This window comes from Rhinatrema bivittatum, chromosome 8 (genome assembly GCF_901001135.1).
Source record: "Rhinatrema bivittatum chromosome 8, aRhiBiv1.1, whole genome shotgun sequence".
Classification (NCBI taxonomy): Eukaryota; Metazoa; Chordata; class Amphibia; order Gymnophiona; family Rhinatrematidae; genus Rhinatrema; species Rhinatrema bivittatum.
In genome coordinates this window covers 4,346,616-4,362,517 of record NC_042622.1, presented here as the reverse complement: position 1 = coordinate 4,362,517, position 15,902 = coordinate 4,346,616, and the positions used below count along the sequence as shown (strand labels likewise).

The following is a 15,902-nucleotide window of genomic DNA, read 5'->3' as shown; positions in this document are numbered from 1 at the left end:
GGCCTGCTGCTGCTCTCCTTCTGCGTGGCTGGAGCTGCACCACCGACTCCGCCTCCAATGGAAGTCCACGCCGGGATTCCCTCCTGCGGCATGAGCCTCCGCCGTCGGCCCTCCATCTTCGCGGCATGGATGCCGCATGCTGCCTGGCGCCTCCTGCGGCTTGGAGCCACCTCCGGCCTGCTCTCTCCTCCTCCATGTGGCCACAGGCCTTGGCTCCACCCTCCAGCCTCCGGGGTCCCTCTAGGCGCGGGCGCGCGCCTCTCCTCACCATTTAAAGGGCCAGAAGCAGGAAGTACTCTATGGCCCCACCAGATAACGTCCTCAGGGCTCTTCCTGGACCTGCCTTATATAAAGGCCCTGGTTCAGTTCCTCAGGGCCTTCGAATGGAGTTACATCTTCCTTAGAGTTTCTCCAGCTTAAAAGGAGTTCCATCTTCTGCTCCTGTCCAGATGACTTCACGTTCCGATGTCTCCGTCCGATGTTCTGGGTCTCGTCCCTTGTCGGATCTCCTTCGTGATATGTTCCAGTCCTCGGCTTCCCTTCCTGAAGCCCTGGAGTTCCTCGTCTGTATCCAGATGTCCAGATGTTCTCTCGTCCAGATGACCACTTGTCCGCCGGTTCAGATGTCCGGATGTCCACTCGTCCTGATGTCCTCTCATCCAGACATTCAGATGTCCTTGCCTTCGGAGGTACCATTCTCTTGTGTACCGATCTCATTCGTTCCTCATCGCGATCCTGAAGAATCCGCAAGCAGCCTTGCCGTCCACCTGACTTCGTCTCCAGCCGTTCTTCGTGGGAGTAAATCTATCTCATTCGGTGTCCGTCTTCGGGTGACTGGAGTCCCCTTCCGGCTGGAACTCTCTCAAGTGCTGTCCAGATCCTTCTCTCCGTCCTGTGCTTGTTCCGCTCTCCGCGTGGTTCGCAACCAGCCTCTCAGGTTATGAAGGGCGCACAGCGGGACAGGGTGGTCTGTGACCAGCCCACGTTGGGCTGTGTAGGGCACCCTGAGGGATAGTGCCTTCCCAGCGACAATAACTCTGTAGCCAACAACGCAACTATACCACTAGTCAGCCAGGTGAGAAAACTTGGGGCCACCCTAGACTCCAGATTGAACTTCAAAAAGTTCATCAATACCACAACAAAAGAATGTTTCTTTAACTACAGGTCCTAAAACAGCTAAGACCACTCCTACACTTCTATGATTTCCGTTCAGTTCTTCAAGCCATACTGTTTTCAAAGATTGACTACTGCAACGCATTACTACTCGGTCTACCCGCCTCTTCTACTAAACCTCTACAGATGCTGCAAAACGCAGCAGCCAGGATTCTTACTAATTTGTGTCGTAAAGACCACATCACACCTATTCTAAAACTCCTACACTGGCTACCAATCCACTATAAAATACTCTTCAAGACTCTTACTATCATTCACAAATCTGTCTACCAGCAATCCTCACTCCAACTCTCCATCCCACTAGAACTTCATGCTTCCACAAGGCCGATCAGATCCGCATACAAAGGCTCTCTCCAGGCTCCCCCAAGCAAACTCTTGGTCCACAACTCCATCCATAAACGAACACTTTCGACAGCAGGTCCGCTCCATTGGAATTCTCTCCCCCCAGATATACATCAGGAACAATGCCATCTATCTTTCAGAAAGAAACTGAAAACCTGGCTGTTCATCCAAGCTTACGGTTGATAGAGTCTCTATCAACCAATATTGTCTCTTTTCACCTTCCTACCCATTCCCTTTCTCCACCCCCGACCCATTCCCTGCCCTGCCTCCACCCCCACCCCCCCCCCCCCCCCGCTTACCTCACCTGTTCCTCCCTTTCACAGAAAATTTACTCCTAATAATTGCCTATGATAAATCACCAGCCGAATTCTTTAACCTTTTGTTAACTTTTATCTATCTCGCTACTTAATTGTTTTTGTTGATGACTACTTTCAGTACTTTCCAGTTATTATTTTTTGATATCTTTCCTGTCTTCCAAAGCCCATGTTTTTTGTTCCCTGTTTAATGTAACTTTATCTTCTATACAGTTGTTTAATGGTTTCCCCCTGTTCCAATTTAAACCGGTACGATAAGACTTGGTCTTGAGCATCGGTATATTAAAAGAACTTAAATAAATAAATAAGTTCCAAGAGTCTCGTCTCTTCCAAGTTCCAAATAGTCTCGTCTCTTCCATGTTCCAAAGAGCCTCGTCTCTTCCATGTTCCAAAGAGTCCGTCTCATCCAAGTCTCCAGAGTTTTGTCTCGTCCAAGAAAAAGGAGTCCTCATCTTCTCTATGTACTCTAACTCTTCTCATTTCTAGGATCCAGAGTCTCCTGTTCCAGTTCCTTGTTTCTTCATTTCCAGCCCTCTGCCTCCGTCTGACTTCTGTGACGTGTTAGCTCAGCAGGAGGCTGACCCTGTTTCGTCCCAGCTCCTGTGTACTTGCTCCACCCATGCCTGCACTCGCTCACCTCCCTTGGGGCGTGTCCAGGGGCTCCTCCCCGAGTCGCCCCATGGGCCAAGGGCTCACTCTCTCCCAGGAGCAGACAATCGCGCCTCCATGTCTCTCCTGAGGGCCCGCAGGGCACGTTCGTAACAGTATTCGAAAGCCATGAGCTCGGTGAGCCTGTGCCTGTGATAGGCACAAATTCTTGGACAAATTTTTTTATTTTTGTCTGGCCTAAACCTTTACCAGAAATCTTTCTCAAGTTTGCTGGACTCATGTTCCTTGTTTATAAGCAGAATTTTTTCTTCAAGTTCTTGGACTCATGTTTCCTGTTTTTAAGCAGAATTTCGTGTACTAACTTGATTGTCTCTTTTCAGCATGTCTGGATTTCCACGACCCGCAGGAGGCGCCTGCCATGGCTCAGTCCAGTCCTGGAACCTTCTCGACCTGCAGGAGGTACCTGCCATGGTTCCTAGGACCATCTCCGTTCCTTCCACTGTGATGTTACCCTTCTCCCTGGGTTTTTTATGACCTGCAGGAAGCACCTGCGCCCAGGTTTTTACATCCAGTATTAAGTCTGACTTCTTCATCAAGTACCTCCAAACTTCCACGAGTATATACCTATCAGAGTATACACTACAGCAACTTCAGGTTCCTAGGTTCCATACGACCTGTAAGAGGCACCTGCGCCCAGGTTTCCACATCCAGTATCAAGTTTGACCCTCTCCTCAAGTACCTCCAAGCTTCAAAGAGTATACTCTACAGCACTCCAGGTCCCTGAGGTTAAACGACCTGCAGGAGGCGCATGCACCCTAGACCTGGTTCCGTTTCATCTTGCTCACCTCACTCCTTGCTGGTGTAGTTACTAGCTCTGGACTTCTCTCCAGTTTGAAGTTCACCTTGGAGTCCTTTATCTCCTTGATATCAACATGGCTTGTTGCCTTGGATCCTCAGCTATGATCCTGCGTTGCTCCGTACAAGTGGAGATTTCAATCTTTCTCTCCATTTCAAGCTACTAAGACAGTATTTGTGATTCTTTTGTTGTGCCATGGTGAACTGTTTGAATCCTGAGTTCATTGTCATTCTCCTCTAGCATCCTTCCCTGCAGCATTCTGAGCTGGTAGAACCTGAATTGGAGTTCATGAATTCGCTACACCCGCTCCTCTGGTGTCCACCTGCTGCTTAGCTAAGCACTATAATTGCCATCTTTAGCTTGCCTTTAGCTTGCTGGAATCCTTGCTATCCTTGAGCCTTACCGTCTACCTATGACAGCCCAACTGATGCAATCCTGAGAGATATTCATTCATACTCTTATCTGGAAAATTCCAGTACGGCGAATCAATATCCTACCTGAAGTATCGTAGTGATGTCTGTCTCTTCCAAGCTCCTCTTGAACAGCTTCTTTACCATATGGGAGCCTGTAATACTATACATATTTTCCTGAGACAATTCTTTTCCTTCATCGAATTAAAAGGGACCTCTTAGACCATAAAGATTTAGAACCAGTGACTTTGAGCTTCCTTTCTTTTGATTACTGAATTGTGCCAACTTTCATCAAAGGGTATTTCATACCACCACGACAAGTCTTCCATCTTCAGTACAATGTTCTTTGGACTCCCTTGTTTCATGGCCACGCCCCCCCAGTGACATCATCCACGGGCGACAGCTATTAAAGAATCGCGGCAATGCTGGAGGGGCTTACCAGCCTGTGCCTTCGCCTGCTCTCTTCACCACCACAAGAGCCCCATTGCTCTAATACTGTGCTTTGGACCTTGCTGCACCACTTTACAAGTTTCCCCGCATTCTGAGCTGGGCCGGTCTGCACGGCCACGCCTTCCCAGTGACATCATCCACGGGCGACAGCTATTAAAGAATCGTGGCGACAACGGAGGAGCTTACCAGCCTATGCCTCCGCGTGCTCTCTTCACCACCACGAAAGCCCGGTTGCTCTGATACTGTGTTTTGGACTTTGCTGCACCACTTTACAAGTTTCCCGGCGTTCTGAACTGGGCCGGTCTGCACGGCCACGCCCCCCAGTGACATCATCCACGGGTGACAGTTATTAAAGAATCGCGACGACATCAGAGGCGGCGCGTGCCAGGGTGTCACACACCAAAGGAGCGTGACAAAGGGGCTTGCCCCTTTGTTCACCCCTTTGTTCCCTCCTGAAGTCCCGATCTTTGTCCATTTTCTTATTTCTGGCTTATTATCATGGAAATACCAATCACATCTGGAAATGGTAAATATGGTTCTCTTGTCTCCTATTCAAAAAAATATTGTTACTTTTCTAAATCTAAATCCTTGCACCGGAACTCATTGGTGTCTATTTTACCTATTTTAATTACCACTATAGCTTTATCAACGGTGTCATTCATATTTTGTAATGCTCATTCAGTGAGGAAGAAAATTCCGGTCATATCGGATTTGATACATATTAACAACCCTGACTTATTCTTAATCACTGAATCCTGGCTAACAGACTCAGATATTGTTACTACAAATAATTTATGCCCTGAGGGATACAAGATCATCTCTGAACCTCGTCCAAACCATAGAGGAGGCGGCCTATTAGCCATTATAAAATCATCCTTTTGTCCAATAAAAAAACAACTTTCAACTATGGCTTCATATGAAATTCTACTTCTAACTACCACCGTTTTAAACATCTGTATTATATATTGCCCACCTGGCCTTTTACTCACAGACGTATCTACTTTTCTAGAAATACTTTAGTCCTTACCAATAGATTTATCAAAAACCATATTAGTTGGTGATTTCAACTTGCATATTAACTCTATTCCACCATCCCCAATTGTGACCTCCTTTTTGGATGCCATGGCTGGTCTTGGTTGGGAACAGTTGATCCAAGACCCTACCCATACTCATGGGCACACTCTGGATCTTGCTTGTTTCAACCCTTCCTTTGCATCTCCTAACCCAATCCCCTGGTCAGATCATTACCTCATCTGTTTCACTCTAAACTTAACAAAAACTATTTTAAACTCAAAATGCAATACTATAGTATTGAAACGAAAATTCGTGTCCTTGGATTCTTTTATTGACTCTTTTATTCAAAATATGCCCTCATCCCCGGCCTCCAATATCAACGATACAGTAACAGTCTGGAATACAGCAATCATTACATTAGATTCAATAGCTCCTTTAAAAAAATTTTCACACAAAAAAGAGAAGCCTAACACTCCTTGGTGCACTAAGTCACTTCATTCCCTTAAAACCCTGTTGAGACAAAAAGAACGTAACTGGCGACGCAAAAAAACTTCAGATGCAAAAAAATACATATTTTTGTACTTTACGTCGATATAATAAAGAATTGAACACAGCCAAACAAACATATTATGCTAGCAAAATTTCACTTGCTAACGGAAATCCAAATGCACTTTTTAATATTGTCAAGTCACTAACCACTCTGGACACCAGAAATTGTACTACATATGATGCCCTTACCTGTAACAAGATTGCTACTCATTTTAAATGCAAAGTCGATAATATATCCAAGGAATTCACACATCTACCCTACTTTCGGTAGCCTCCCCCGGTCGTAATTGGTAGGAATTCTCTCATCAACTATACTATCTGTGATAAAGAAGCAAAAAATTTCTAATTCTCCACTGAATCCATGCTCTGGTTCTCTTTTCAAATCCATGGGGTCCCTCACCTGCAACTATCTGTGTGCACTGATAAACCAATCTCTTGAGTCAGGCTTACTTCCGGATAGTCTAAAACAAACTTCAATTCTCCCAATAATAAAAAACAAAATGAAAGATACATTAGATCCCAACAATCTTAGACCAATTGCATCGCTTCAATCCTTAGCCAAACTCATAGAATCTGTAGTATTATCTCAACTTTCAGACTTCATCACTGAACATGACATTCTTCACCCTGGCCAACATGGTTTCCGTAAAGGTCACACAGCTAAGCTCAAATTTAAGTACTTTGTTGCTACAAACTGAATTATCAAACATATGAGAAAACACATATACTATAAGACACACCAGCAGATGTCAAAGTTTGAAACCATTAGACGAACACGTTTGCACACCGAACACGTATACAGCCCCTGAGGCAGCCACATTGTGGTGAAACTCGGCCAGAGTCAATTATTTATCAATAAAATTGTAAACACACCTGGACATCTGGCATCTATTACATTTTTTCCAACCCATCCTGAATCAGCCTTGGACCAAGCCACATGGCAGATCCAATCAAAGGAGCTCTGAGCATTACTTACCTCCATGGTGTGAAACTGGAAAAATGAGCTCCAACATGCCTGTGAGGAGTTTGCTGAAATAACTTTGGAGAGAATGGGAACTGCACAGGTTCTGCCGTACCTGAGGGCAAATACAAAGCCCTCACAGAACTTTCCCAATCATCAGGCAGAAGGATAGAAAGAGGTAAAAGCCTAGCATGCTTGACTTCTTTATATATTAATGTTTTTGGTGTGATGCAGGAGTAAAATGGATGCTGATCCTGCCAAAACAGTGCCAATTAGGCCCTGCTGCATGTGCACTACAGCACTGCCATCCATCCTAGAGGCCAGGGCGTGATCTGGAGATTCCACCTAGCTTCACTTTTTTTTTCAAGGTGCTGACTCAACTTACCCTGCAATACCATGCCCACCTTTTCCCATGGACAAAGCAGAGAGAAGCAGAGAGAGGGTAATCACCTCAGACCCCCTCACTGAAACCAAATCCAGCACAGCACCGTAAGAGACTGAAAGACAGTCCAAGAAAGATGTTATATTGCAAGCCTATTTTTTTCTTTTTTTATAAGCTTTACTGCTGCCCCATTGCTCGCCAAGAATAGAGGGAGAGAATGGTGTCAGTAGCTCTTATTGCTGGACCCAATAAGGGAGCAAAATCACCGAGGATCACCCAATACTTGACCCATTAGTGTGGGAGGCTCAAACCCAACAGGACCTTCATCCAGAGCCCCCAAAAGATTTAGCCTACACTCCACCCGGAACCTGAGCCCATAGCCTTCCCAGAAGCGGCCTACTCCTAGCTGCTGCACTAGTCCACATATCTGCACCATTTGCTACAGACAAAAAATACTGAAGAGCCAAAGGCTGCACCAGACCCCTACAAGATGAGTGAAATCATCCATGAGCTTTTTTTCTGTCACCATCTGCTGGCAGGAGTCCATAATCACTCATCTGGCTTGGACAATAAGGAAATGTCACATTCTGGGTATTTAAACATTTCAAAACATTCACAAACATGGTTCTATTCAAAGAAGGCAGCAATGACTTCACAAGTTACATACCTTTGGTAAGATAATGCTTGAAATAGTTGTCTCTAAATTGCATTCAAATATATGGGCTTTTGTAAGTTTTTTCTCCCAGTGAGCTGCAAGCCATATTTTAGCTAGAGGCCCTCGCTTGCTCAAAAGCAAATGTGCATAAAACATCTTTTCTGTCTTGTAGCTGATGTCAAACAACTAGAAAGAAAAAATATAAAAATAATCTTACTGTTTTTATTTCCTTTATATTTAAAAACATCGTTTTACATTAAAACTACATTCATGCATTTCACTGTGCTTTTGTTAACATAGGAAGTCCATATTCAAAACCATTTAGCCAGATAACTCAGACGTTTTCTAATTAAATGAAGATTTGGGCACTTATCTGGCTAAATTCTAGCCAGATAATAATAAGTTAGCCTGCTAGAATTTAGCTGTATAACAGGGTCAATCATCAAATTGTGTTAGGGCCTTTGCAGGCTCTAAATGGGGTCTAATGTGCATAAATCATACGATATTTATCATGTCACACATTGGAATGCACATTTGATAATGAGTATGTAAAAGCTAGAAAATTAATCAAATTAAGAGTTCCTACCACATTTCGCAGTAAAATAATGCACAATAACACAGGCTTTAATGTACCAAGTAACACCTTTTTTGCTGTAAAGGACAAAAAAGTTTTTATCGCGCTACAGCGGCCATTATCGCAGATCGCAGCTATTATCACGCAATACAATGAGGCCTTCTATCAGACACACCTACAAGCCCTCCTAGCCCAATAAAAACACCATTTCTTACCTGACCTGTCTGCTAAAGCTTCAATGTTAGGGGGACGTTTACTTGTAGTGGAATACTGGCTGCTTTGGGCTGCTCAGCAGCAATGACAACAACAAGAAAGCAGAGTTGCTTACCTGTAACAGGTGTTCTCACAGGACAGCAGGATGTTAGTCCTCACATATGGGTGACATCATCAGGATGGAGCCCAATCACGGAATACTTTTGTCAAAGTTTCTAGAACTTTGACTGGCACCTACTGGGCATGCCCAGCATGGCACTAACCCTGCATCCAGTAGGGGTCTCCCTTCAGTCTCATGTATAGTAAAAAGAGCGTGCGAAAAATAAAACAATAAATCGTAAGCGTACCCAATTCCGGGGGGTGGCGGGTGGGTTTCGTGAGGACTAACATCCTGCTGTCCTGTGAGAACACCTGTTACAGGTAAGCAATTCTGCTTTACTCACAGGACAAGCAGGATGGTAGTCCTCACATATGGGTGAATAACAAACTGAAGATGCCGCGCATGTACCAAAAACGCCCAAAGACATGCAACAGGCACAACAACAGGGGTGATTTTTGGAAACGGGCAGGCTGAAAATCCCAGCGGGTCGTTGTAGGAAGTTGTGTATTAAGCTGAGAACAAATTGCGCAGAACTGACTGGCCAAAAAGAGAATCTTGTGCGCCAGTTTTGTCCAGGCAATAGTGGGCTGCAAAGGTATGGAGAGAACTCCAAGTAGCAGCCCTGCAGATGTCAGCAAGAGGCACAGACCGAAGGTTTGCTACCGACGTTGCCATTGCTCGAATGGAGTGTGCTTTAACGCGTCCCTGAAGCGGAAGGCCTGCTTGTTGGTAGAAGAAAGAAATACAGTTCGCCAACCAGGAGGACAGAGTCTGCTTTCCCACCGGGATACCCAGTTTAATTTTATCAAAAGAGACAAATAGCTGGGTGGACTTCCTTTGGCTTGCAGTGCGTTCCAAATAAAAGGCTAACACACGTTTGCAGTCCAAGGAATGCAGAACCCGCTCACCTGGATGTGAGTGGGGTTTTGGAAAGAAAGTAGGCAAGACTATGGATTGATTTAAATGAAACTCAGAGACTACTTTCGGTAGAAATTTAGGATGAATACGAAGTACCAACCAAACATGAAGAAATTTTGTGTAAGGGGGGTAGGTAACCAGCGCCTGTAGCTCACTGATCCTGCGCGCAGACATCAAAGCAAGAAGGAAGAGCATCTTCCAAGTGAGATATCGTAAGTCGCAGGAATGCAGAGGCTCAAACGGAGGTTTCATGAGTCGAGCTAACACCACATTAAGGTCCCAAGCAGGGGCCGCGGGACAGAGAGGGAGCTTGAGGTAAAGCAAGCCTTTCATAAAGCGCACTACCAAGGGTTGCATCGAAATAGAGACATTCCCTGTACCCCGATGGAAGGCGGCCACCGCACTGACATGCACTCTAATGGAGGAAGTTTGTAAACCCCACTCCGAGAGGTGCCAGAGGTAATCCAAAAACTGACTTGTGGGGCACGTAAAAGGGTCTAAGTCCTTTGCATCGCACCACACTGAGAATCTTTTCCATTTTAAATGGTAAGATTTTCTAGTAGAAGGCTTTCGTGAAGCTATCAGGACCTGGGATACAGAGTCCGAAAGATTGAGCGGGCGTAGAATTAGCCTTTCAACATCCAAGCTGTCAGTGACAAGGCCTGAAGGTTAGGATGGCACAACTGTCCGCTCTTCTGCGATATCAGGGACGGATCCATGCCTAGCCGAATCTGCAGACGCACTGAGAGGTCGCGAAGGATGGGAAACCATACCTGACGCGGCCAGTAGGGGGCTATGAGAATCATGCGGCCTTTGTCCCGATGTAGCTTCACGAGAGTCTTGCTGATGAAGTTAGCAAGTAGCACATTTAAGACTAATCGGAGAAAATTCTTTTTCACTCAACGCACAATAAAGCTCTGGAATTTGTTGCCAGAGGATGTGGTTAATGCAGTTAGTGTAGCTAGGTTCAAAAAAGGTTTGGATAAGTTCTTGGAGGAGAAGTCCATTAACAGCTATTAATCAAGTTTACTTAGGGAATAGCCACTGCTATTAATTGCATCAGTAGCATGGGATCTTCTTAGTGTTTGGGTAATTGCCAGGTTCTTGTGGCCTGCTTTGGCCTCTGTTGGAAACAGGATGCTGGGCTTGATGGTCCCTTGGTCTGACCCAGCATGGCAATTTCTTATGTTCTTATGAAGTGATGGGTAGGCATACAGGAGACCTGTCGCCCAGGAGAGGGCGAAGGCGTCCCTCGGTGGAGTATTTCAACTGCAATGTAGGGAGCAGAAGGTCTCCACCTTGCGATTGTGAACCGTCGCAAAGAGATCGATGCTCGGATACCCCCACTTTTGAAATATCTGATCCGCCACCGCGGGGTTCAGGGACCACTCGTGGGGCTGAAACGTTCGACTGAGTTTGTCCGGTAGAACATTGTCCACACCCGCCAGGTAGGTCGCTTTCAGTAGCATGGCATGAGAGAGAGCTAATGCCTAAATCTGTGCTACTTCCTGACATAGGAGGTAGGACCTGGTTCCACCTTGCTTGTTGATGTACCACATGGCTACCTGGTTGTCCGTCTGGATTAGGATTGTTTTGTTGGACAAGCAATCCGTGAACGCACCGAGAGCATATCTGATCGCTCGGAGCTCCAGAAAATGTATTTGATGTTGTGATTCCTCTGCCGACCAGGTTCCCTGAGTCTGCAAGTAGTTGACATGTGCTCCCCAACCCAGAGTGGAAACATCGTTCGTTAAGATTATCTGAGGTTCTGGAGCTTGAAACGGTAGCCCTTTGAGCAGGTTGGACTCCTGGATCCACCACGCCAGCGAGAGTTGAAGCTGCCTGATGACATGGACAATGTTGGACATTGAATGATGTGCATGTGACAACTGGGACTTTAATGTCCACTGCGTTACTCTCATGGCAAGGCGAGCCATTGGGGTAACATGGACCGAGGACGCCATATGTCCCAGCAAGACTAGGACATGATGAGCCGTCATGGTTCGGCGAGACTGTATAGTGCACGCCCGCACCTCCAGCATATGAGCTTGGTCCCTGGGAAGAAAAGCCTTTGCTTGGATCGTGTCGAGATCCGCTCCGATAAAGGAGAGGATTTGAGATGGAATCAGATGAGACTTCTGATAATTGATTAGAAATCCCAAGGATAGTAGCAGCCACACCATAAGATGGAGGGAGTGAAGAACCCCCTCCGGCGATCAAGCACTCAGCACCAGTCATCTAGATAAGGATAGACGTGAAAGTATGCGGCTACTACTGCCAGGCATTTCGTGAAGACACGAGGGGCTGAGGCCAGGCTGAATGGAAGTACACAGTAATGGAAGTGTTGGCTTCAGACAAGAAACCGGAAGTACTTTCTGTGAGACGGGGTAATTGCTATGTGCATGTATGCGTCTTGAGGTCCAGAGAGCAAAGCCAATCCCCTTGTAGGAGAAGTGGTAGTAAGGAGCCTAAGGTTACCATCCAAAACTTCTCTTTCCGAAGATGTTTGTTTAGGGCACAAAGGTCCAATATGGGGTGAATGCCTCCTGTCTTTTTTGGTATTAAGAAGTATCGGCAGTAGAAGCCCTGTCCCCTTTGGAAAAGAGTAACTGGTTCTATGGCATTGGCTTGCAGGAGGGAAGCTATTTCCCCCTGCAGAAGATGAGAGTGGTCGGAGGAAGTCCACCCCGGCCGAGGTGGAGAGTCCGAAGGAATGGAGAGGAAATTTAGATGGTAACTTTGAGCTACGACCGACTGGACCCAACGGTCCGTGGTGACCTTTAGCCTCATGGTGGTGACGTGGCAGAGCTGGCCACCAACAGGCAGGGATGGCAGAGGGGGATGACAATCGCTCTCTAGCGGGGAGTCAAAACCCTGAGGCAGGGCTAGGTTGTGCAGGAGGCTGTGCCTTCTGAGTCCGTGGCTGTCGTGGTGGAGGCTTCTGGAACGGACGGGATGGACAAGCTCGCACAGGTGGAGGATAATATCTTCGGGCTTTGTAAGCTGGTCTTTTTGTCTCCCGTCTAAACGGCCGTTTGGAGGAGGCCGAAAACTCAGTATGAGCGACGGAAAGCTGTCGGAGCGTTTCATTATGATCCTTCAGCTGTGCCACCATCTCCTGGATCTTCTCTCCAAAGAGATTATCCCCTGTGCAGGGGAGATCAGCCAAACAGTCTTGAACCTCCGGGTGTAGATCCGAGGACTTTAGCCGAGCCCAATATCTCGCACTTATTCCAGCTGCTGATAACCGGGATGCAGTATCAAAGACGTCATATGCCAATCGAACTTCATGTTTCCCTGGTCGAAGCCTTTTTTAATTATAGAGTTCAGCTGATCTTGAAGCTGCTCTAGGAGGGATTCTCCAAAGTCCTGCAATTGCTTGAAAAGATTTTGATTGTATTGGGTCATATACAATTGATATGCCGCAATACGTGAAATAAGCATAGAGCCGTGGAACACTCTGCGCCCTAAAGCATCCAGGAACTTCTGCTCCTTCCCAGGTGGTGCTGAAGAATGAGGTTTTGGAGATGCTTGGCCCTCTTCTGGGCGGATTCCACTACCACCGACTGATGTGCCAACTGCGTCTTTTGGAAGCCAGGCGATGGCTGCACCAGATAAATCGCATCCGTCTTGCGATTTACAGGAGGGACAGTCCCAGGATGCTCCCAGTTGTGCTGTATCAAATCCAGTAGAACTTCATGGACTGGGACAGACATTATCTCCTTTGGAGGATCCAGGAACTGAAGCACCTCCAGCATTTTGTGCCTGGAGTCCTCCTCCGTTTGCAGCATGTCAGAAAGCTTTGTTGTAAAAGCTGTTGTTATGAATAGTTGTGGGTGGATCCTTGGACCAGTGGCAGGTGACCACGCCCTCGGGGGAAATCCTGAGAGGGACCACTGGTCAGGCTTAGTGTAGGAGACAGACACACACTAGTTCTTTTATTAAGACAATATAGTAAACCACCAGAGGTGGCAGTAGTGAGCTGGAAGCGCCCGGCTGGGCAGTAGTCCCTCAGGTATTGGAACAGCGATCCCAGGGTGGCTGAGCTGTAGAGAAACTAAGAAAGGGAGTAGGCAGTATATGCAGAGTTCAGGAACAAGTCCTTGATGGTAACACTCACACAATAGTCTCATAAGGCAGCCCAGGAGTTGATATGCATTAGGCCCTCGAGGAGCGAGGAAAGCTCTGAGAGATAGACGGAACTCACTGATGTTGAAGCAGCGATGACTTCTTAGCAAAAGTGGTATCCAGGAGCAAGTCCAGGACGTGGACTGCAACCTGAAAAGGAAAAAGAGAGAGCGAGGCCCCCGAGGAGCGGGTACCTCTAGTGAAGTCCGAGGAGGCAGAGTAGCTAGGGTTGCGGAGAGCGAATCCCATCTGCATCAGCCAGGAGGAAGTGAAGCCCTTGCTAACTCGTCTTGTTAGCAAAAACAGAGACCTTAAATATCTGGAGCTGGTGACATCATCTCAGGGGGACGCCCCTGATGTTCACGCCAACGATGGTACATCAGTCGGGCCGCGTGCGCGCCCTTAGGCATCTGGTCAACATGGCTTGCATCGTCGAGCTGGTCCGGGAACGCCAGAGGAAGACGGCCTGGAGACGCCGCAGCAGCTAGCCTTCCATCAACCCCGAAGGGAGTCGTCAACTAGGTAAGGTGGGCGGAGCAGAGACGTCGGGCAGCGACGGACACAACACAGCGTAAAGGGAATAGTCTCCCCCATCTCCTTGATGAAGTTAATGAAGGAGAGGTCCTCCGGCAGAGACTTACGCCTTTCCTCAGGAGGCAAAGGCTCTGATGGGACATCGGCAGAATCCTGGGAATCTGAGGTGTCATCTGTCCATGGATCATATGGCTGATCCCCAGCATCCAGCGGTGGTCTTAATGGCACAAAAGGACCTCCCCCGGCCGGAGGAGGTATTGGCACCGAAGGAATCGGTGCCGGCATCAATGGCCTTGGCCCCGGCACCGACAAATCCAGATCCGGCACCAGTGCGGGGCGAAACGGCATCGATAGCATCGGTGACTTCGCTGGCAGTCTCGGTGCACTCACTCCCGAAGGCCCCAGGACTGGCTCCGGTCTCGATGAGTCCTCTTCATCTGAAGAGAGAGGAATGGGTGTCGATGGAGCCATGGGAATCAGTGATTTCCACGGTGCCACCGGCAGGGCACCGATGAGCACATCGAGCTTATCGAGGAGAAGAAGCAGCATTGGTGGCATCGGTGCCAGCTCCGGCACGGGCACCGGTGCTCGTGTCGGTGGCCTCATAAGGCCCTGAACAGCCTGGACCACTGCCTCTTGCAACATCCAGTGCAATTCCTCGCGGAACGCCGGAGTAGTGAACTCCAGGTCCAGAGTATTTATTTATTATTTATTTACTTGTAGAGTTTTATATACCGTTATTCTGTAAAGCCATCATAACGGTTTACAAAATATGCAATTAGCATACAAAATATGCAATTAGCATACAATCAAATGGAGTTAACATGGTAGTTGGGAACAGTAGCGTATTGTGAACAGTAAACATTTTTTCTTAGTACTTGAATAACAGAATAGTGAGGAGAACATTTTCAATGAACTTAATGAATCAAGTGAGAGAGCAGGGAGGGGTGAAAAAGGAGGGTACATCAGGAGAGCATGAAGAGGAGGATTATGCTTGCAAGTTCTGTTGAGGGCTGGGATGATCAGGTGTCAGATAGTTAGAATAGAGTTTGCGGAATAAAAATGTTTTTAGGTCTTTTTTAAATGTTTTCAGGATGTGCTGGGTCCTCAGTTCTTTGGGTAGGGTGTTCCAAATTTTGGGGGAGGCAATGGAAAATGCTCTCTCTCGTGTAGTTGAAAGATGAGCGTCTCTTAAGGTGGGGATGTTTAAGAATCCTGCGTTGTTAGAGCATAGGTTTTTTTGTGGGTTTTGGGGGGTTAATTTTAAGCCTTTTAGTCCATGAAGATCATCATTTAGGGGCAGATTTTAAAAGCCCTGCTCGCGTAAATCCGCCCGGATTTACGCGAGCAGGGCCTTGCGCGCCGGCACGCCTATTTTCCATAGGCTGCCGGAGTGCGCAGAACCCCGGGACGCGCGTAGGTCCCGGGGTTTTTGGAAGGGGGCGTGTCGGGGCGGGGCCGATCGCGGCATTTTGGGGGCGGGGCGAGGCGTTTCGGGGGCGGGACCAGGGCATGGCGCCGGCCCGGGGCGTTCCGGGGGCGTGGCCGCGCCCTCCGGAACCGCCCCCGGGTCGGGTCTCGGCGTGCCAGCAGCCCGCTGGCGCGCGTGGATTTACGTCTCCCTCCGGGAGGCGTAAATCCGTGGATAAAGGTAAGGGGGGGTTTAGATAGGGCCGGGGGGGGGTGGGTTAGGTAGGGGAAGGGAGGGGAAGGTGAGGGG

The 15,902-nt window shown here is 47.6% G+C and overlaps 1 protein-coding gene across 4 annotated transcripts in view; it reads right to left on the bottom strand.

Moving 5' to 3' along the window:
• The window catches only part of RAD21L1 (RAD21 cohesin complex component like 1), a 775,557-nt gene that overhangs the window by 724,675 nt on the left and 34,980 nt on the right, over window positions 1-15,902 (bottom strand). For all 4 annotated transcript variants that reach the window (XM_029611932.1, XM_029611931.1, XM_029611933.1 and 1 more), the window contains exon 2: window positions 7,728-7,901. In XM_029611932.1, coding sequence (XP_029467792.1) covers window positions 7,728-7,871 — 144 coding nt within the window. In that variant the 5' untranslated portion in view covers window positions 7,872-7,901. The remainder of the gene's footprint in view (window positions 1-7,727; window positions 7,902-15,902) is intronic.